General features: G+C 39.3%; 2 protein-coding genes across 6 annotated transcripts in view; one reads left to right on the forward strand and one right to left on the reverse strand.

Annotated features, from left to right (window-relative positions):
- PALLD (palladin, cytoskeletal associated protein) overlaps window positions 1-12,655 on the forward strand; it is a 356,788-nt gene extending 344,133 nt beyond the window's left edge. For 3 of the 4 annotated variants that reach the window (XM_053658067.1, XM_053658068.1, XM_053658070.1), the window contains 6 exons: window positions 2,149-2,243; window positions 4,151-4,283; window positions 6,468-6,675; window positions 8,572-8,737; window positions 9,242-9,375; window positions 10,509-12,655. In XM_053658067.1, coding sequence (XP_053514042.1) covers window positions 2,149-2,243; window positions 4,151-4,283; window positions 6,468-6,675; window positions 8,572-8,737; window positions 9,242-9,375; window positions 10,509-10,681 — 909 coding nt within the window. In that variant the 3' untranslated portion in view covers window positions 10,682-12,655. Of the gene's footprint in view, window positions 1-2,148; window positions 2,244-4,150; window positions 4,284-6,467; window positions 6,676-8,571; window positions 8,738-9,241; window positions 9,376-9,530; window positions 9,577-10,508 lie in introns of all 4 variants that reach the window. The other variant, XM_053658069.1, reaches the window with a different exon arrangement.
- The window catches only part of CBR4 (carbonyl reductase 4), a 91,083-nt gene that overhangs the window by 35,938 nt on the left and 33,451 nt on the right, over window positions 1-21,694 (reverse strand). The window contains exon 5 of one of the 2 annotated variants that reach the window (XM_037140372.2): window positions 4,282-4,778. The exons of the other annotated variant lie outside the window; for it this stretch is intronic. Within the exon in view, the coding sequence (XP_036996267.2) occupies window positions 4,681-4,778 (98 nt within the window). The 3' untranslated portion in view covers window positions 4,282-4,680. Of the gene's footprint in view, window positions 1-4,281; window positions 4,779-21,694 lie in introns of those variants that run through there. 2 annotated transcript variants of the gene reach the window in all.

A 21,694-nucleotide genomic window follows, 5' to 3' on the forward strand; every position in this document is an offset into this window, starting at 1 on the left:
GGCATATCCACCTATGCCTCCATCTTGGCTAAAACCTGAACTTTCAATTGTGCACAATGGAGGCATCTTCAAAAGTGCTTCGCTGTATTCTGGATATTTTTTTCAAATTAAAATGTCAAAATTATATATCTTGTTCATTTGGGTTTTAAATGTTCCTGGTCATGTGCTAATCAGTAACATACCAGGTGGGCAGACGCAGGCTTACAGTTGTTCATATGGAAAATAATACAGTAATTGATAAATAGCAATACAAGAATAAGCTGAGTTTCCTATACTCACAACTGTACAGCTGCTTTTACCCTGCCCTGCAGTTAGTCAATACTATGTTATCAAACTAATAACTCTGCCCCCTAAGGCCATACCTTTCCCATTTACATTCAGAAGTGGAGAAGGATGTAGGAGTTAAAAGACAACAAATGGTAACACATCCCTTTTTCTTAAATTTGGGAAGTTAAGGAAATATCTGTGGCTGTATTTATGTATACGGTTCTAAGTAGCAGTGAGAATCTTAAAAACACTATAGAAATGTGTAATGTTTAGAAAAGCATGCTGTTTGCTATTATTTTACAACATAAATGATTCAATGTTAACTCCCCTTGTGGATCCTCTGGGTTTTAAACCCCAAGGCATACAAATCTATCCAAATTAAAATTAACTGTTGAAGTAGCAAAGCAAATAGTACGGGAGCCACAGCCCATGTGTCAGTCCAGCTGAAGGTCCTTGTGTAAAACAAAACACACACTGGCTTGTCCTCAGGCTCCACACAGATCGTGGCTCTTCTGTGCTCACTTGTTGGAAGATGTACCACGACGTGCAGTGGGTAGTTTACAATGGGTGTCTTCTAAGCAAGTCACATCTGGATTTTTGATAGTGGATATAGATTTGGAAGGGTTAGATGAAACTGATTTTCAGATTTCAAGCGAGCTTAGGGACTCATGAGGGTTTGCCAAGGACTTGGCATATGAGAAGTTATATGATGTGGCCTGAACTCCAGCTATGATTAATCCAAATTAGAAATAATTCCCCTTCATAATGTTATCCTTCGTGCAGTGTTTTAACTGTGACCTTGACAGCAAATATTGTGAATGCTAGAGGAATTTCCACAGAACACCTCTTGCCACTGCTACCTGTCTATACTGGCAAGTTGGAATGAAAACAGAAGTTAGCGTCAATTTTATTTGGACTGTAAATGCACACGGGGGCTGCTCTTCAACCTTGAGCTGGAACTCCATCTAATCAATAAATCTGCTTCTCATTTCTCCTTCCTTCCTGTTCCCTTTCGGCCATTGTCAGAATGTGTAAGTACCTCCACTCATTCTCCTGGGAGATGAGAGGAGAAAGTACAGGAGAAAATCATCTAATTTGCTACTCTGCCTGTAACAGTGAGGAGAAAAACCAGGAGACAGAGCTAAAACCAAAAGCCCAAGTAACAATGTGTGATTCATTCATGTCATCTGGGTCTTGTAAACATTACTTTTGTCTAACCAAATGGCAGCATTTAGCAAATTTTCAATTAGCAAATTTCAGAGATAAAATATAGCTTTTCATTAGATAGGCCTTTATCACAGGACCAATATATTTTAGGAACTTAACTCCTTCTGGATTTTGAATCTAAAATATGTGCATTTCATGCAGACACAGTGCCCTGTATTCTTCATGCTCTGCTTGCTATCGCTATGCATACTTACTTCATGATGCTCATTTTATCTTGCTGGCATCAGTATATGGTTTTTGGAAGGGGTGGCACTAAGATTTAATCAATGTATTACTGAAAGGATCTGACAGAAAACTAAAATCATCCAGTTTGATTTTGAAACTAGCTACAGCCAGCAGCTGCCTGACTGTGAAAATGGAGTCAGCACAAGGCAGTAGTGTCCCGCTGCTCCACTCTGCAGCTCAGCTCCACGTGTCAGGGAGACTCGGCAGATCACAATGGATTCGATGAAGGCTGTCATTTAAATACCATCCTAGACAGAAGAGTAAAGCTTATTCAACTCAGAAAAAGTACACTCTGGGGGGGTTGGCGTCATTACAAATATGGCACAGTGATTTGTCAAAATGTCTTACGGAGAACAGAATGAACAGAGAGTGCTTAATGGCCAGTTGCTTTGCACAGCAAATAATCCCTCTTCCCGGTGTCTCTGACAGGGCCGCGTCAGCTGTACTGGACGGCTGATGGTGCAGGCTGTCAACCAAAGAGGTCGCAGTCCCCGCTCTCCCTCTGGCCATCCTCATGTCAGAAGGTATTCCAGTTGTTCTTTTCCATAAGTGTTACCATTGTCAATAACTTCAACACAACTAAAATCATGGTGACCATACAAGTCAACTCAGTTTGAAAACAGAATGTAGACACAACCTTACAGGGTGTGTACACAGTCTGCGGCTCCTTGATTACGCTCCTTTGCAATTCAGAATGGGGAAGGGACCAAACATTTACTAAAGTGTGCTAAGGCTACTCGAATACACCATCACTAGAGTTTGTTAAATAGGGCCCAATTTATACATGAAGAAAGCAAGACTCAGCACCTTTAAATGGCAGGCACATTAATGAAAATGCTAGTAAATGCTACACAAGTGTTCAACACCAAGAGCTATATGGATTGACCATTATAAACTCCTGCCACAAGTTTTCTCAAAATTGTCTTGCTTGCTTATGTTCATTTTTCAGTTACTTAGTTCGAGAGTTTATTTTAGAACATAATCTTACAAGAGTTTTCATATTTTAAATGCTCTACAAATATCTGCTAACAATAGAGTGTGCTTTTCCATTCCTAGTAGCCCTGAGTTTATGAAAGGATGCTGATGGAATAGTAAGAGGTGGGGATGGGGAAAGGATATTACTTCTTAGTAACGTATCTGCACTTAAAAACAATATGGTAAGTCCATCAGCCTGTCATCTTGGGTGCCTATTAGATATTTTCCAGACAGAGCACGTTCAAGTAGTCCTGACCATAGAGGTTACAGATACAAACATCTTAGGTGAAGAGAACAAATGCTAAGTTAGGGTCACAGAAGGTACCCAGGAAGATCTGAGTACCACCAAACAAATGGCGTGTCTACATCGCCTCCTGTGACCAGACCCACAGAGCCCTTAGTTCAACACTTGCAAGACAATTCTGGCACCTAAGCACATGCAAATTTAATTCTATTTTGTTTGTGCTAATATCTGTTCACTGGCTCCTAGGCCAGTATCAATGCCTGTAACACACAATCAGTTAGCATATCCATTCTCTGGTATTATTTTATTCTGCTTTTTTATGATCTTCAATATATTTAGGCTTTCCCATTTGTGACTGTCTCCTAGAAAATCATTTAGTTCAAAAATTACATCTGTACTTGTAGAAGAATAAATATTAAAAACCCAACAGCTACTAGCCTATTATACCAATCTTTCATTTGTTCCACTCTTACTGTCTCTAGTTATGTGTTTTTAAACTTATCTTCTAATAATTACAGGCAGAATTTGCATTCAACATCTTGCTCTTTTCTTAAGTCTTCCCTGCCACTACTTTAAATTGTATTGCTCTTAAAGGTGTCTCTAGCAACAAACCTAAAAAATAAGAGACATACACAAAATCTGGGAGATATGCACAATTTTATTTGAAAGCAAAAAATAAGTGTCTAGGTACAAGGATAACCAATATAAAAGAAAACCTGCCTTAATATGCAATTTGTTTTCCTGGTTAATATGAAAAGGAATTTTTATTAGATATTAAAATTTTATAAAATAATAACTTCTCATTCAAAATTACAGGGCAAAGTTACAGTAATTTCTGTTGAAAAAATTTGGTAATGAAGTAAGGAGCAACAGTCACTGCAGTTTCTCATACAGCTTTACAATATTTATTTAGGAAAAGACAGGTTAATATAGACTACCCATTCTCTCCCATTTCCCCTTTTATGATTTACACTAGCTTTACAAATTAGGACAGCAGAACCATTTAAGATCTGCAATTAGCATACAGTTACATTTACGATAAACTTCCAGAAGAGACAAGATTTTGCTTTGCTAACCCTTTTTATATGTAAACCTCAGGGGTAGAAATCGGGCTAAGGTATTATATTATTACCCCATGCATTATTAAAAAAAAAAAACAGATGACTGAGAGCCTGAAAATAACTATGGTCCGTCTATCTGTCCTGTTCTAAGGCCTCGTTCTAGATCAAGGGACAGTGGGGATGAAAACGAACCAATCCAGGAGCGGTTCTTCAGGCCGCACTTCTTGCAGGCTCCTGGAGACCTGACTGTGCAAGAAGGAAAACTCTGCAGAATGGACTGCAAAGTAAGAGTTTGTTCCCTTCTGTAAATTTGTTGTCTCCCTCCTCCTCTCATTGCCGTTTCTCTTTAGTTTCTTTGGGGGAAATTATGTGAAGTGTACATCTTTAAAAATGTGTTCCAGCTTAAGAGAAAAAACTATTGGTGAAACATAAGGGATGTTTATATACAGTTTTGATCCATTCTTTTCCTTTACTTTTAAATGCTTATTAAATATGTTCATTACTTAGAACCCTATATAACATACTCCAGAAAGTCATTGGACGGTTTTACCTTTTTTTTCCCATTTTGTTGAAGTAATAAATGTATTAATTAGTCATATGTCCTAACCATTAATTAGTTGGGCTTCGCTCTTTATTCATACAAATTTTATACCCACATATAGACTCTGTTCCTCCCACTTGCTATTTCCAGAAGAGGTGAGAGCAACAGCCTTGTCTTGCCCATTTTACAGCAGGGCTTCTTAACTCTGGGTTTTCAGATTTCATTGCACGTGTGAGCTCTGAAACCGAATACAAAAATGTATGTGATACAGCTGTCATCAATTTGTCAAAAGAGCTTAAAGCCAAAAATGTTTAAAAACTACTGCTGTTAAACTTTTTGATTTTTCTCCATTTATTGGTCTTAAAATTTAGCTCAAGTATGGACAAAGTTTTTAAAAATTATTTGGGCTCCCTCTGCCGGTTTTCTTTGGGACTGCAAAGCACAATTAGGTGGTTAGAGGATTTGGGCATTGTTTTTACAAAAAGTAAATCTGGGCTTGTAGAAATGTATAAAAAGAACAAAAGGATCTATTTACATTATGACATCATTATAATGACCCTAAATTCCTGAAATCAGGCTTTCTTTTCTTACCCAACCAAGAAGGCTGGGGTTGGTAAAGGGGCAGTAGAGTCAGGCCTTTTCCCTCTGCCTGCATGTGAATAAGGTGGTGCACCAGGAGCCCCGCAACCTGGGGGGACTGACAGCGCACCGTGCTGTGGGCATCTCTCCTCCTAAACAGACTGTGGCCTCAGCAATACATGGTCCTGCTTGTCTGGGTTCTAACCCAGCACAGTGAGAAACGGCAGTGCCCCTTCATTTCTAAGCTTGGGAAAGGCCTGGACCCTGACCGGAAGTATCCACCCCCTCTTCCTCCATTCCACTTCCAGTGACCTTTCCACAGGTGTATATGGAGGGCTGGGGATAGCAGGTGGGTGCCTGGGACCCTTCTCAGAAGCTAAGCTGCCAAACTACTGTTAGCTTCCAAAATCTCTTCATCCTTTAACCAATAGTTTAAGTTTATGTAATATTTTTCCTTTAAATTCTCTAGACTTTTGCAACATGTGTGGGGAAGCATCTTTTCGGTATGTGATATAAATGAATATTACGCAGCAGGAATGGAATTTATGAGTTCTCTAGCTGATTTTGGCACAGCTGGGTCTTCAAAACAATTGTTTTACAGTCCAGCTGACATCTTTTTGTAGGTTATTTCCCACTAGTAAATGTGGGGCGGAGTAAAAAGGCCTTCCTTAATGGCGCTTTTCTCCCCATTCAAAATCAAAGGCAAAGCTGTAAAGAGCTGACAGATGGCAACCATCCCTACCCTTCAACAGCACAATCGTTATTAGCAATTAACCGTGCTTTTGTCTGATCTCTGGTCAACACAACACTCACGGTCTCCACATTTTACGATGCTTCCATTGTGATGCAAATCTGTTGATATGGCTTTCTGGGTAATTGTTAGTTTCAAGGATTATCAAATAATAGTAATAGCCCAACTTGCTGACGGATGCATTTACTCATGTCTCCATAGCTATGGCAACTCTTTGATGAGAAGCTTCACAGAATGTAAACACCAGCTGAGTATTTGTTATGGTTATTATGATTGGATGTCTTTTTTCCAAAGAGCTCAGAGCCCTAATGTGGAGCTCATCCCAGTAATCTTTGTAACCCTCAGTGAACTAAAATGATGATAAAAGTTTTTTTAACCCCCATTTCACATTTCTCAAGGTTGCTCTATAAGAAATGTTTAAAAGTGAGCCCACGAGTGCTTAGGAAGCCACTGAAAGGTTTTAAGCAAAAGAGTAACCAGAGCTGATACTAAAAGCTGTCTTCTGCATTCCCAATGGAGAAATTTATGCTGGTTTCTTAGGTATTAATTTCATTGTTTTAATCCTAGAGACATTTATATGCATTTTCTTTGTTTCAGGTCAGTGGGTTACCAACCCCAGATCTAACCTGGCAACTAGACGGAAAACCCATCCGCCCTGATAGTGCTCACAAGATGCTCGTGCGTGAGAACGGGGTGCACTCTCTGATCATTGAGCCCGTCACGTCACGTGACGCTGGCATCTACACGTGCACAGCCACCAACCGAGCAGGGCAGAACTCATTCAGCCTGGAGCTTGTGGTTGCAGGTAGGCTCAGCTGTGAACCCTTCCTTTCTCCATGAAGAAACATTGGATTTAGAAATGTAAAGTAATTCTGCATTATTAACCAATATGGTAAATAAATCGAATCACCAAAACAGCCAATTAGGATCCATTCAAAGGCTTAGCAAACCAGAACATCAATTTTTTGTCAGTGTAGCCATTAGTATCTATCTTTCCTTTCTCTCACTAGCCTGGAGAAGAGAGGGAGGGAGGACCTAGCCTTTTCTGGGTCCTTCTCCTGGTGGGTGTTAGCCCTCCACGGGACATAAGGAAAGGGCACTGGCAGTGTGGGCTCCACACACCACACCTGACGCTTAAGAGTTTCCCTACATGTAGAATTCTACAACTAGAGCCAGCTTTTAAAGTAACGCAATGTGCTCTGATTTCAAAATCCAAAACTGTTCTTATTTCATCACCCACAATGCCATAGTCAAATTACACTCAGATTTTCGTTTTAGTTGATTATACTGTTAGGTAAACTTTGTAAAAGTGGTCTGAGATGAAGACTTACCCTTAGGTAAGGACAATGTATTTATGGCAAAGTCTCTACCATCCTCAGGAGTTGAGCATCTGTTCTCTCAGAAAGAAACAATGCTTATTTGTCATACGTCTATTTGCAAAGCACATCCTATACATCATCTCAATTAGTCTTCACAACAGCCCTATGAAATAATTACAGCAAATTTCCTTCCTAAGTGAGATCTGTTCCCACTTCCCCAAAATAGCCTAGGCCACGTAATCATGTAAAGTCCAATCAAAAAAACAGCTCTTAGATCAGGAGTGTCAAAGTCATCTTCTCCAGGGGCCACATCAGCCTCACAGTTGCCTTCAAAGGGCCGAATATAATTTCAACTCCTTAACAGTTAAGGAGTGCCTACATTTATACAGTCCTAAAATTATTTCGGCCCTTTGAAGGCAACTGCAAGGCTGATGTGGCCCCCAGTGAAAATGAGTTTGACACCCCTGCCTTAGAGTATAGTCTTGGGTATTTGAAAATTTTACGTAGAATATTTATCCTTTCACCTGTCTCTCCCATGGCTGCTTTGCTTTGACATATTTGTCCTTCCAGAGGACAGGAAGCGGGGTAGAGAAAGGCATTCATCTTCAAACTCATTAGGTAGCTCAGAAGAAAATAACTAAACCTTCTTCTCTGAAATTGTTTCCACCTCAGATCAAAGAAAATAATTTCCCATTGGATGGTGATATTAGAGTGCTATTAACAATCAGTTTTGAATTTTTCAGGCTACTGAAGTTATCCTTTTTTATGGGTTTCTTCCTTCAAGGTAATAAGCTTGTCTTTTGATACCCCTTCAAAGAATACAAATGGGAACCTGTAATTTATAGGTAACTGTTCAAAGTTTCCAATTTTAGATGGAGATGCCTCTCCTTTGTTTTTCCTTTCTTAAATCCTATGGTACTTGAGCCAGGACTTCTAGTGTTCAGCATCTTAATAGACGCCTCTCCCCGCTACGTGAAATGTTTGCTAAGTCGATCAAATTCCTAGAAACACTTGTTCTCCTCAGTGCCACTAGGTGGCAGTGGGTGGTAAAGGCTGTGCCTGCACAGCGTGAAGCCATCCCAGACGCTGGCGGTGACTTAGGAGTCTCATGCAGCCTGCCAGGCATTCTGTGGAGCAGATGGCCAGTGGACTGTGTGGGCCTGTCAGACCTGAATTAATTGGGGACACAAATGAGCGGAATGAAGCGTAGTAACCTTTCTTGGTAAAACTGATTTGGAGAGAGGCCTACCATCACACCACCTGAAGTGAAAAATGGTACAAAATAAAACATCTATGTAAGCAGTATTTCAAGAAGCTTCTGAATTCTTGGTAGTGCTCCCTTTGTCTATCACTGACAGACCATCCATATCATGTTTTCTTAGCTAAAGAAGCACACAAGCCCCCCGTGTTTATCGAGAAGCTGCAAAACACAGGAGTTGCAGATGGGTACCCAGTGCGACTGGAATGCCGTGTTTTAGGGGTGCCACCGCCTCAGATATTTTGGAAGAAAGAAAATGAATCACTCACACACAGCACTGACCGAGTGAGGTGAGACTACACGCTGACTTAACCTAATCCTAAAATACACAGTGTATATAGCACGTACATCTCTGTAAGAGTTACGCTATTGACGACTTCAAAGACAAAAATCACTCTTTACCCTAATATGTGATTAAGCTTTTAGAAGAGCAGCTATAAGTATGGGATGAAGCATATTCTAAATAATTTCATGGTGATTTTTAAAATTTATCTTTATATCTAAAAGAAAAGATGAAGTCACTTGCTACAGTGATGACAGAGAAACTACTTGGTGGTTTCGTAAAGGCAGATGCTTAACTAGAAATTACCTGCACAGATTTATTCAACCTCTTGATGTCTGCCCTTGTCTCCCATTAACTTTAATGGGACTGGCGGCCTCTCCAGAATCAGTATGACCCTATTATCGGCTACTCGCACAATTGTGTTTTTAATGATCTAATTAAAAATGATGCTTCGTGTCCAAAGCCACTTTTTAAACATTTAGAACCCTAATGACTTTCTCCTTTTCTCCAGCATGCACCAGGATAATCACGGCTACATCTGCCTGCTCATTCAGGGAGCCACAAAGGAAGACGCCGGGTGGTACACAGTGTCAGCCAAGAACGAGGCCGGGATCGTGTCCTGCACTGCCAGACTAGATGTTTACAGTGAGTGCCACTTCCTCTGATTGCACTGGGTCATCAAATTGTGAAAAATGAGGCATCTGAACAGCAGATCACACTACTGTTATTTAATCTTATAAACAACTCTAGCGCAGATTCCTGGCCAAGTTTCATGTTGCTCTTTCTCTTTCTATTTATAGCTTCTCGACATTAATAGTGAACTACACCAGGAGAACAAATAATCAAGTATCATTCAGAAACTTTGCATGTTGACTTCACTGATGTGGGCTAGTCAGTTGTGGCTTCCTTACCTGAGCATTAGGCATTAACAGTAGACAAAGGCTTAATCACGTGTTTTCACATTATACTGTGTTTTGCAAATGACTGCCTTTAACTTTTTTCTATATTATAATCCTATCATAGTGTCTTACTGCACTCTAAATGTGTGTACCATCGATTCGGTAATGCATACTTTTGTGGCTTAGTGCTTTTCCAGTTAATATATCTTAAGCAGCTGAATAGGTTTGTGATTATTTGTGTATTCGTGTACAAGCATCCCAAATTTAAAGAAAATCATTCTTATTAAATTTACAAGCTAGTATAATAGCAATATGTAATCTATTGATATAAAGAAAACCACTAGAAAAAAATTAAGAACTTAATTCTTCTTGAATAAGAAACAACTTTGAGGTATCAAAGAAAGTCACTCTCAGAAAATGAGTGACCCCAAACTTCCCTACCTTTTAATGCTGATTTCTGTTGATCAGCATTAAAAGGTCCCTCCAGAACACCAACTGATTCTCACTCTTGTGGCATTCGTCCATTATGAACTCTGAAGATTACAAAATAGGTGGGAGGTGAATTAGGAAACTCAGACTGTTCCAAAGAATTTCCTGTGCTGAAGCGCATAGGTGCTTTCAAATACAGATTAACTATACTTTGTCTTTATTATCTAGCTATTATAGTCCCACTATCCTGTGGAGAAAATAAATTGCAACACATGAGTAAAATGCAAAAGCATCCTTAAATTTTAGGGCTTCTACTATGGACGTGTTCACACTTTCATAAAGAACAAGTGCCTGGTGTGTGTCAAAAGACATTCTGCATTTACTTGAAACACCTAAAGGCTGTCCAATAATCTTGGTTAAAACATCCTTTTCCCCCCCTCTCTTTTGTAGCCCAGTGGCATCAGCAGCCACAGAGCACCAAGCCAAAAAAAGTACGCCCGTCAGCCAGTCGCTATGCAGCACTTTCGGACCAGGGACTAGACATCAAAGCAGCGTTCCAGCCTGAAGCCAACCCGTCTCACCTGACACTGAACTCCGGCCTAGTAGAAAGTGAGGACCTGTAGTCTGACAACCTTGTCAAAGTTCTAACACTGAAACGGCCTTGCCTTGACCAACATATTCCTTTGTCACACTATGTAAAAGGCAAAAACATACGTTTGACTGCAAGCAATAAAAAAGAAACAACAGAATATTTTTCTTACTTGATAGAGTTGAAGTAGGAGATGCTAATAGAAATGTACACATTGCACAGAAAAGTCACATTCATCCTCCAATTTAAAACTTTTGAGCTGCTGTGATTAAAGTGGTCTAAAATGCTAAGGAAACCAATGTTCAAAAATAACCACAATGTTATTATCAAAAGTGCCTTTAAACACTAGCTTTAGGTGCTACACAGCATGAAAGTGTGGAATACTTATGAGGCAGCTGTACCACGAACAACACTCAAATGATCCATAAGTGGCAGTGTATTCAGACAGCTACAGTGAACCAAGTGCAATATGTAAGGATGAACAAGGAAGAGGAAAGGAAATCCAAGTAAATGCCTTGCCGATGCAAATGGCTTTGTATTAAATCATAAGGAAGGAATTACTTGCCTTAAATTTTAATAATATGGAGAGTTCTCGAACGAGGATAACAGCTTAGTTCTTAACCTTTTTTTATGTGTTGTATTTTCTTTTCATGCTACCTTGGTAGAAAGCTTATTTACAAACCATATTCAAAGGCTAATTTAAATATAAATAATATAAAGTATTCTGAATAGAGCAGAAATATATTCCGGTCCATTCCAGGAAAGGCATCCAAACCACCCAAATGACCAAGGCGTACAGAATCGGGAGGAAACAGGGGTTTGGAAGGGGTAGAGAAGAATGAAGGAAAATGCTACCAGCATACTTACCGCATTGTATTCGTTTAGATAAAAGTAGAGGCGGCAGGAGACATGTGAAAGGCCAGGCTTTTCCTCAGTTTTCTTGAAAATTAACCTAACACTGTGATTCACAAGTCAGGGAATCTAGGGTCAGATGGAAGTTGGAGCCCGTGTGCTGCGGAAATTCTAGTGTGTCTGGAGCTGGTGTCGTAGCTGAAGATTTTAGATGTTCGGAGCAAGTTGAAAGTGGACTGAGACTGCAGGGCTGGCACAAGTGAGGTGCTGCCTGCAGCCTCCTCGAGGGAAACGCAGACTTAGGAGAGACAGAAAGGTCTGTGCGTGATGTGTTTTCTTCAATGGCACCAAGATACAGTGAATGGGAAGTATCAGTTCCCATCCCTGCTGCCATGGAACCTTACTTTAGGATGGCGCTGGGTTCTGAGTAGTGTGTAAAGGTATCTCAGCAAAGACTGATTTTTAAATGTCTATGATTCCGCATCAGCTAGACTGAGTTGATTCTGACCAGACTTGACGGTTTTAAGTCGGAACCAATAAACTTTAAAAAGAAAAAAACAATTTGGCCTAATATTATAAAACATGAGGCTTCAATGGTACTTTGCTATGAAAAGAAAACACTGTATTCCTTATGCAAAACACATATATCTTTCATTATTTATAATAAAAATGAACTCTTCTTAGCTCAGTTACTCAATATGTAGTTTATTTTTAAAGTAATTTTATATCTGTGTACCACCCCATATATTTCATATTACTGCTTCACGTGTACAGCTTTCTACTTTTTTGTAAGAATACCAACCAACCAGGTTTTAGACGATTAATAGGCTTGAGCACTGGGCTGCAGATGTTCTGTGCAACGTGGTGTAAGTTTCTTTGACCACAGTTCTATGCATTACTAATGTGGAATTTCAGATACCATACAAAGTCCCTCATGGACCTATCTATATTGTTGTATTATGACTCATGTCATATCTTACTTGCCAAATTTTCCTGAATGAAACTTTTTTGCTAATTTGCTGGGTTTGGGATTAAGCAGCATTACTTTGCCACCTTTTATGTTGTATTTATAAAAAAAAAATAGTACTATCATACTACTTTGGATTGTTGTGCTGGTGTAATGTGGATTTAACATCAATAAATATTTAACAAATAACAGTTGCAAGTTTGTGAAGCAAAATATTCAGTTGTTTTAGTTTCCTAACACTGCAGTAATAAATTAGCCCAAACAGAGGCTTAAAACCATACCTATTTCTTAGCTCACGGATCTGTAGGTCAGAAGAAGGTCAGGTGAGGTCAGAAGAAGGTCAGGTGTGATATGGTTAGATTCTCCACCCAAGGTCTGACAAGGCTAAAATCAATGTATCCACTAAATTTTCTCATCTGGAGGCCATGCAGCTCCTCCGGGCCACCTGCACCCCAAGCTACCTTCAAACTCAGCAATGAGCATCCCCTCCATGACAAATCCTCCTCACTCTGTGAATCTCCGGTCACTGGGGGGTGGATGTCCCTTTTCAGAGATCACCTGATTAGGTCAAGCTCACTTAGATTATCTCCCTTAACTCACTGGAATTGGGACCTAATTACACTTGCAAAATAGCTTCAAAGAACTTGTGCTTGAAAGAAGGTGTGTGCACAGCAGGAGGTGGGAGATCATGGGAAAACCTTACAATTCTGACAAGCACATCAGTTTATTACATGTATACATGTAACACTGGTGCCTGTGACGGCCAAGTAAAAGTATGCTATGACCACATACTATATCCCCTCCCTTAGAAAATTAAACATACAGCATGCTGGCTCAAGATGGCAACACAGGAGAATCCTCAACATACCAAATCTGCATCTACAGAACAAGTTCTTTTGAAAGGAACCCAAAACCTAGCTAAATGACTCACATACACTGGGTCAGACAAGGAAAAAACACACTGAAACAGGCAGGAGAGGCTGAGACACGACCCGCCCTCAGCAAAGTAGCCCACAATTGGGAGGGAACTCACAACCCCAGGTTTCTCCCTTAGGAGTAAAGGGGTCTGAACCACACATCAAGCATGCAACTTTTAAGACCTGCAACTGAAAAAAGCGCCCCCAAAACATTTCGCTTCAAAATCCAGTGGGACTTGCATCCAAGAGACCCACAAGTCTATCGCAGTCTGAAAAACAGTTTTAAAGGGCTTGCAGGCACTGGTTCGCCCATCAGGGCCCAGAGCAGAGACAGCTGACCGAGCATTGCCCAGTCTTTCTGTGAAAGAGGCCCATCTGCCTATCTTAAAAGGTTGGCCTGAACAGTGGGCATCTAATTTAACACACCTAGGGACCTCGCTACAGGTGCAGCCTAAGAAGCAGGCTTCTAATGAAACACATCTGAAAACCAAGGGATCATCTCTAGAGACCTCAGACAGCAGGTGCTATCTTCACAGTTTCCCTCTGCCTTGCTCAAGGGTCACTGGTATTCCAGAGAAAGCTTGTGCACCCATCTGAAGCAGCCACCCAGAAGACACCACTTGACTGCCTGGCTCCAGTGTCCAGCAGGGCTTACGTTTGTGGGTCCCATAGGACTATAATGGAAAAAAAGTTCTTAAGTACCCCCCGCCGCCCCAGGGCACACATACAGTCAGCAGACTGAAAAATAATCCACAGTCTTTCCATGAAAGAGGAAAATTAGCTTGCCTTCATAGCTGTGGCCTAAGGGTCAGGCTTTCAATTGAACACACAACTAGGGGCTGACTACAGTCCTCTCCAGAAATGGGAAAGCCAGCAGGTCCCAGCTTGCCGCTCTCACTCTGCCCAGCCCCAGGGCACCCCTGTCTCCATGAAAGGAGCTTATGTACACATCTGGCACCCCAGTTTTTGTGGCTGCTGCCCAGAGAACACATATCCCTTGATGGCCTGACTCTGGTGGCCAGTGGGCTTGTGTTCACAGGTTCAACAGCAAACAAAGAGCTCTTAACTGGCTATACCCCCAAGGCTTAACATTGAAGGGAGAAGACAGAAATGCCCTTCTCTACTTTAAAAACTGCTGCCTGAGAGTCTGGCTTCCAACCAGCCTGAGTCTAGGTGTTGACTGAGGTCCTAGCCATTGGCACATGGAATGGTATTAGCACACTCTCAACTCCTGGGAACCGCTTTGACTAAAGCCGGCTATCTGGACAATTACAAAGGCTTGAGAGACAACCAACAGCCTAGACAGGATCGAACAAGAAGGTTCATCTCCTACATTAGGACACTATTAAAGACTGGGAGAGGTGACTGTTACCTTAGAGAAACATACTGAGTATAAAGGAAAATATAAAGTAACAAAGGAAAATATAAAGAAACAAAGGAATCCATTCCAAACAAAAGAGAGTAAACACTAAGAAAAAAACAATGAAATGGAGATAAGTAATTTGACTGATAAAGAATTAAAAATAATGTCCATAAAGATGCTCACAGAGCTTGGAGGAAAATGCATAAGCAAAGTGAGAATTTCAACAAAGAGACATTATGAAATAAAAGTCACAGAGCTGAAGAATGAACTGATGAAGCAGAAGAAAAAATAGGAAACTCACGGACAGGGCAGAAAACTAATCCAATTAGAAAAACAAAAAGAAAAAATGAGAGAATAAAGATAGCTTAAAGAACTTACAGGACACGGAGTGAGCCAACATTCACATTATAGGAGCCCCAAACAGTGGAGAGAGCGAAAAGGAGGCAGAAAACATATTTGAAGAAATAATGGATGAAAATTTCCCTATCCTGGGCAAGAAAACAGACACCCAGATGCAGGAAGCCCAGAGAATTCCAAAACAGATGAACCCAGGACACTCACACCAAGACACATGAAAATGTCAACTTACAAAGCCAATGTGAAGGTTAAAAGATAAAAGGAGTCAAAATAACTACAATAATTAGCTAAGGAACAGACAAAATAAAAACCTGTAAATTATGACATCAAAAACATAAAATGATCAGGGGAGAGTAAAAACTGTAGAATGTTATATATACAAACTTAAGTCCCTATCAAGTTAAAAACAGATGTAAGTTTGTTTACATACACCTCATGGTAACTGCACACAAAAAAACCTATAGTAGATACGTAAAAGATAAAGAAATCTAAGTCTCCACTAGAGATAATCATCAACTCACAAAGGAAAAGAACAAGAGAAGAACAAATTACGAAACAAGAAGTAATTAACAAAATAGCAGTAAATACATGCACATCAATAATTACTTTAAAGATAAATGGACTAAATTCTCTAATCAAAAACAGAGAATGGCTAAAAAATAAATTTTTTAAGACCCATCTATATGCTGTCTACAGGAAATCAATTCATTGTAAGGACACAAAAACTAAAAGAATGGAAAAAATATTCCACACAAATGGAAACCAAAAGAATGAAATAGCTATACTTATATCAGACAAAATAAACTTTAAGACAAAGACTGTAACAAAACAAAGTCATTATATGATTATAAAAAAGTCGATCCAACAAGAAAACGTAACATTTGTAAATATCTATGCTCATAAATATATAGAGTCATAGTGACAGACCTCAAGGCAGAAATACACAGCAATGCAGTAATAGAAGAGAACGTTAATACCCCACAATGAATAGATCACCCAGACAGTAAATTAATAAAGAAACATTGTCCTTAAACTACACGTTAGATCAGATGGATTTAACAGACGTTTAGTAAACATTCAACCCAAAAGCAAGAGAACATACATTCTTCTTAAGCACACATATAACATTTGCCTGGATAGTTCACAATGTTAGGCCACTGCACAAATGTAAAAAGAACAAAATCATTTAAGCAACTGTCTAATCACAATGATAGGAAACTAGGAATCAATTATAAGAAAACTGAGGAAAATCAAAATACATGGAGATTACCATATTTTTGCCACGTATAATGCAAACCCATGTTTTAGCCAATTCCCATGTTTAATATGCATCCTTATTTTTCCCTCAAAAATTTGGACAAAAATATGTGCACTGTACACAGCAAAATCCAGTAAACATTCTACTGAACAACCAGTGTGTCAGAGAAGAAATGAGAAGAGAAATCATCACATACCTTGAAACAAATGAAAGTCCAAAGACAACATACCAACCAGAATTTACAGGAGGCTGCAAAAGCAGTTCTAACAGGGAAGCTGATAGTGATAAATGACTACATCCAGGAAGAAGAAAAATCTCAAACAACCTAACCTTACTCCTCAAGGAACTAATAAAAGAAAAACAAAGACCAAAGTTAGTTCAAGGAAGAAAATAACAAAGAGCAGAGAAAAAGTGAATGAAATAGAAAATTTGAAGACCACAGAAAAGATCAGCAAAACCAAGAGCTGTACTTATAAAAAAATAAAAAATAAAAATAAAGAAACCTTTAGCTGAACTGACAGAGAGAGAGGGAAGGAGAGAGAGAACCCAAATAAATGAGATCAGAAGTGAAAGAAATGTTACAACTGAAAAAAAGAAATACAAAGGACCATCAGACTGCTGTGAACAATTATACATCAATAAACTGGATAATCTAAAAAAATGGATAAATTCCTAGAAAAAAATACAACCTATCAAGACTGAATCATGAAATAGGAAATCTGATCAATTACTAGTAAAAACATTGCATCAATAATCAAAAACAGCTAAACAACAGTCCAGGAGCAGATGGCTTCAAAGGAGACGTCTACTAAATACCTAAAAATTTAATACCAGTCCTTTTCAATCTTTTTCAAAGAACAGAAGAGGAGGGAACACTTCCAAACTCATTGTTACAAGGCCAGCAATATCCTGATACACAAACCAGACAAAAACACAAGAGAAAAATTACAAGCTGACATTCCTGATGAACATAGATGCAAAAATCCTCAACAAAATATCAGCAAACCAAATTCAACAATACACTAAGAGGATCATACCCCATGATCCAGTGGAACTTATTCCAGGAGTGCAAGGATGGTTCAACACCTGCACATCAATGGCATATACCATGTTAACAAAATGAAGGATAAAAATCCTATCACCTGAACAGATGCAGAAAAAACCTTGACAAAATTCAACATCCATTTATGACAATAACAACTCTTCAGCAAAGTGAGTATAGTGGGAACATACCTTAATATAATGAAGATCATATGTGACAAGACCACAGCTAACATCATAATCACTAGCAAAAGTCTGAAAGCTTTTCCTCTAAGATCAGGGACAGGACAAAGATGCCCATCTCATGACTTCTATTCTCCATAGTACTGGACATCTTGGTGAGAGCAATTAGACAAAAAAAATAAAATAAAATAAAATGCACCATTATAAAGGACAAAGTGAAATTGTCACTATTTGTGGATGACATGATATTATATATAAAACCTTAGAGACTTCACCACAAAACTATTTGAACTCATAAACAAATTCAGGGATGTTACAAGGTACAAAAGTCAATATACAAAAAAATCAGTTGTGATTCTTTAATAAAATATCAGAAAAAGAAATTAAGAAAACAGTACCATTTACAATTACATTAAAAAGAATAAAATACCTAAAAATAAACATAACCAAGGAGGTAAAAGATCTGTACACTGAAACCTATAAGACAATGATGAAAGAAATTGAAGAAGACACAAACAGAAAGATATTCCATGCTCATAGACTGGAAGAATTAACATTGTGAAAATGTCCATACTACCCAAAACAATCTACAAATTCAATGCAAGTCCTTTCAAAATTTCAATGGCATTTTTCACAAAAAGAGTGCAAACAGTCCTAAAATGTGAATGGAATCACGACACTCTAAACTGCCAAAGCAAACCTATAAAAGAACAAAGAAAAAAGCATCTCACTTCCTGACTTCAACTAGGTTACAAGGCTACAGTACTGCTGGTGGGAATGTAAACTGATGCAGCCTCTATAAAACAACAGTATGGAGGCTTCTCAAATCATTAAAAATAGAACATATGATCCAGCAATTCCACTTCTGGGTATTTGTCCAAAGAAAATAAAAGCACTATCTTGAAAAGGTATCTCCTATTCACTGCCACATATTTACAATAGCCAAGACGTGGAAGCACCCAAGGGTTCACTGACAAATGAATGGATAAACAAGGTGTGCGTATGTATGTACATATACGTGTGCATGCTGAATGGTGGTGTGCGTATGTACGTATGTCTACGGAATATTATTTAGTCATAAAAAACCCTGTCATCTGTGACAACACGGATGGACCTCGAAGTCAGTGCACCAAGTGAAATGAGACAGAAATGTAGTATTTTGTTTCATTCATACTCATTCATCTGGTCTGTTAAAATTTCACCTAACTAAAGAGTTTGTCTACTTCACTAGAAATAACTCCATGTTGCTTCCACTAAATTCCTTCTTTTGGGAAGTTTCAAGGGTACAATTATCTCTTAGAGCAGTAGCTTTCCAAGTGTGATCCCCAAACCAATGGAAATTCAAGTTCTTGAACCCTATGCCATAACTAATGAATCAGACTCTGAGGGTGGGATCTAGCAATGTGAGATTTAACAAGCCCTTCCCATTGACACACTAAACCTAAGAAAGACTGTTTTAGGAGGATTAGGAATCCTAATTCCCTCCATGCTCAGTTGATTCTAAGAGCTGTATATATTTGCTGTGTTCTCAAAAAACCTACAAGAATCTCTGTAAAGTTAGTAAATAAATAATCTTTCACTGTAAGAGACCATGGTATTTGCACATGGTTCTTTACAGCACCTGATGAGAACAACAGCCTGGTAATATGTTTTGAGACATATGAGACTGTCTTCAAGAGGTCTCAAGAACTTTGCCTTAATTTACTGAATGAGTGGTTACTGCTTCAGCAGAGGCAGCCACATGATCTGTTCAGGCTCTCGGGGATGCCAGATGACATCACCAGAATCCCTGCCAGATAAGAGAGAGAGGATTATCTGATCAGATAAGTAAGCCCTCTCTAAGAATGTGTATTCACCACTTGAAAATAATGTAATATACGTGACAGAGAAACATCCATTTAAATGGCACTGCTGGGATTTCCAATTAAACGTTTTACCTCGAACACATATTTTGAGCTCCACTGTGTTCCCACACACCAATAGAACCCTTGAAAGCATAGTTGTTTTTTGTCTTTTGGGCATAATTCTAAAGGGATAAAGAGAAGGAAGGGGAGACAAATGCAAGAACATTTTGATAGCTAGAAAGTAGACAGAAGTTGGGCACTAATTTATAGCAGATCCAAAAAGGCTGAATTTGGTCTCAATGGGGAACATTGAAAAACAACTGAATTTCTAAGGCACACCACCTAAAAGAGTCCAGAATTAAGAGGATTTAGTGCTTTGGGGAGTCAAAGTGATAGCAGGGCTGGCTGGAAACAGACTCTGAAAAGAAACGGACTCTGAAACTCCCGTACAGGAGACCGGGTGGAAAAACACAAGTTCCTGGGCTGATCTGAGCGAGATGAGGCATCACTGATGAGAGAGAGACCCACAGCAACAACGGAGGACTCGAGAAGAAGCCCCCAGCGTGGCCCCCACTCTGGGCCCGCAATGCTGACGGCCGGCATTCCGGGAAGGCGGGTCTTCTCTGGACGGTCTGACCCACTCAAACACCGGTTCTCAAAGTGCGGCCCAGGAACCCCTCAGATTTCCTTGATCCTCTCAAGTTCTAGTCTATTTTTAAAATAATGCTAAACTGTTATCTGCCATTTTCAGTCTCACCCTCTCAGAAGTACAGAATGAAATGTTACACACTATAAAGTTTTGAAAGCAAAAAACAAATTTGGGTCCAGGTGTCTTCTACTAAGCTGGATAGTAAAAAGATTCATACAAATGTAAAACAATGTCACGCTCCCAGTTTTCTGTTTGTTTTGAACATCGTTTTTCATAAGATATATTATTGATATTAAAATGCAACATGTTTACTCTATTATTTTTAAAATTTAGTTTTAACTTCTACTACAATAAATAACAATAGATGTAACCCACATAAACAAAAGTTCTTTGGGGGTCCTTAATCATTTTCATTGTATCGAGGGGTCCTCAGACCAAACCACCTGACAAAACGCTGACACTAACGGACACTGGGGGCTCTGCCAGCGACAGGGCCCGTCCACGTCCCCCACAGTGAGGACCACAGTCCCCACACCAAAGCACACTGCACTTCTTCTGATTTGCTCTATTTTTAAGCAAGAAAGAAAACCCTTTTTACTTTAAACTAAAGGTACCAAAAAGCTCACATAAAACAAACACTAGGGTTCCTGATTCACTCTGAGGCTGACTAACACCTTTGAAACCAGCACGCAGATTAAGAAACAGAACTTTGCCGGTTACCCCAGAAGTCCCTCCATCCATCTCACAGATACTGTAGGGTTTTTACTTTTTATTGTGACAAAATATAGACATCATGAAATTTACTGTTTTGGTCATTTTTAAGTGCAAAGTTCAGTTTGGCCCTGTTTATAACTCAGTGTTTTTAAAGTCTTTATAATCTATAGGTTTCCCTCCACCCCTTTCTCTTCCTTAAACCAGGCGGTTGAGCCCACAGAGTGCCTTACAGCCTGGATTTCGCAACTCCTGCTCCTGGTGCAATTCGACATCTTCCTCTGTTCTCAGTATATCCTGCAGACCAGCAACCAGAGCCCAAGGTGACTCCAGAGATCTGATCATGCCTGAGTCCAGCACAATCTCTTTTTTAATGCCCCCCCTGTTAAGTATAAAAAGGACAGCCCAGGATCACAAAAGAATTCAGGATAGCACCTAATACGATAAGGATCCAAAAATTATCGCAACCTGGAAAGAGAGAGTAGACAGAGAAGAAAACTGCTCCTATCACTAAGTTCAGAGACACAGAAGAAAACACTGCATCCAGGAAAGAAGCATCAGATGTGAGTAAGGACTTCAGAAAATTAAAAGGTATTCTTGGAAATTTAAAATAAGTGGGTAAAATTAAAAACTAGTTTGAAGATAAAACTGGGGAACTCTCCCAAAAAGTAGGGGGAAAAAAGAGAAAAAGAGATTGAGGGTCCACCAATGGATGAAAAAAGGCCCCCAGAAAGCACGGCACAATAAAATGCTGTACCACTGAGGGCAAAGGAAGCTGCCCTCAGTGTTAGTTGAAACTTAACAGCAACACTATAGACTTAAGACAATGAAGCAATTCCTTCAAAATTCTGAGGGAAAATTATTTCTAACCTGTATTCTACATTCAGTCAATTTAGTAAGTAGAA

This window comes from Artibeus jamaicensis, unplaced genomic scaffold (assembly GCF_021234435.1).
Source record: "Artibeus jamaicensis isolate MK-2021 breed Jamaican fruit bat unplaced genomic scaffold, CSHL_Jam_final scaffold_537, whole genome shotgun sequence".
NCBI lineage: Eukaryota > Metazoa > Chordata > Mammalia > Chiroptera > Phyllostomidae > Artibeus > Artibeus jamaicensis.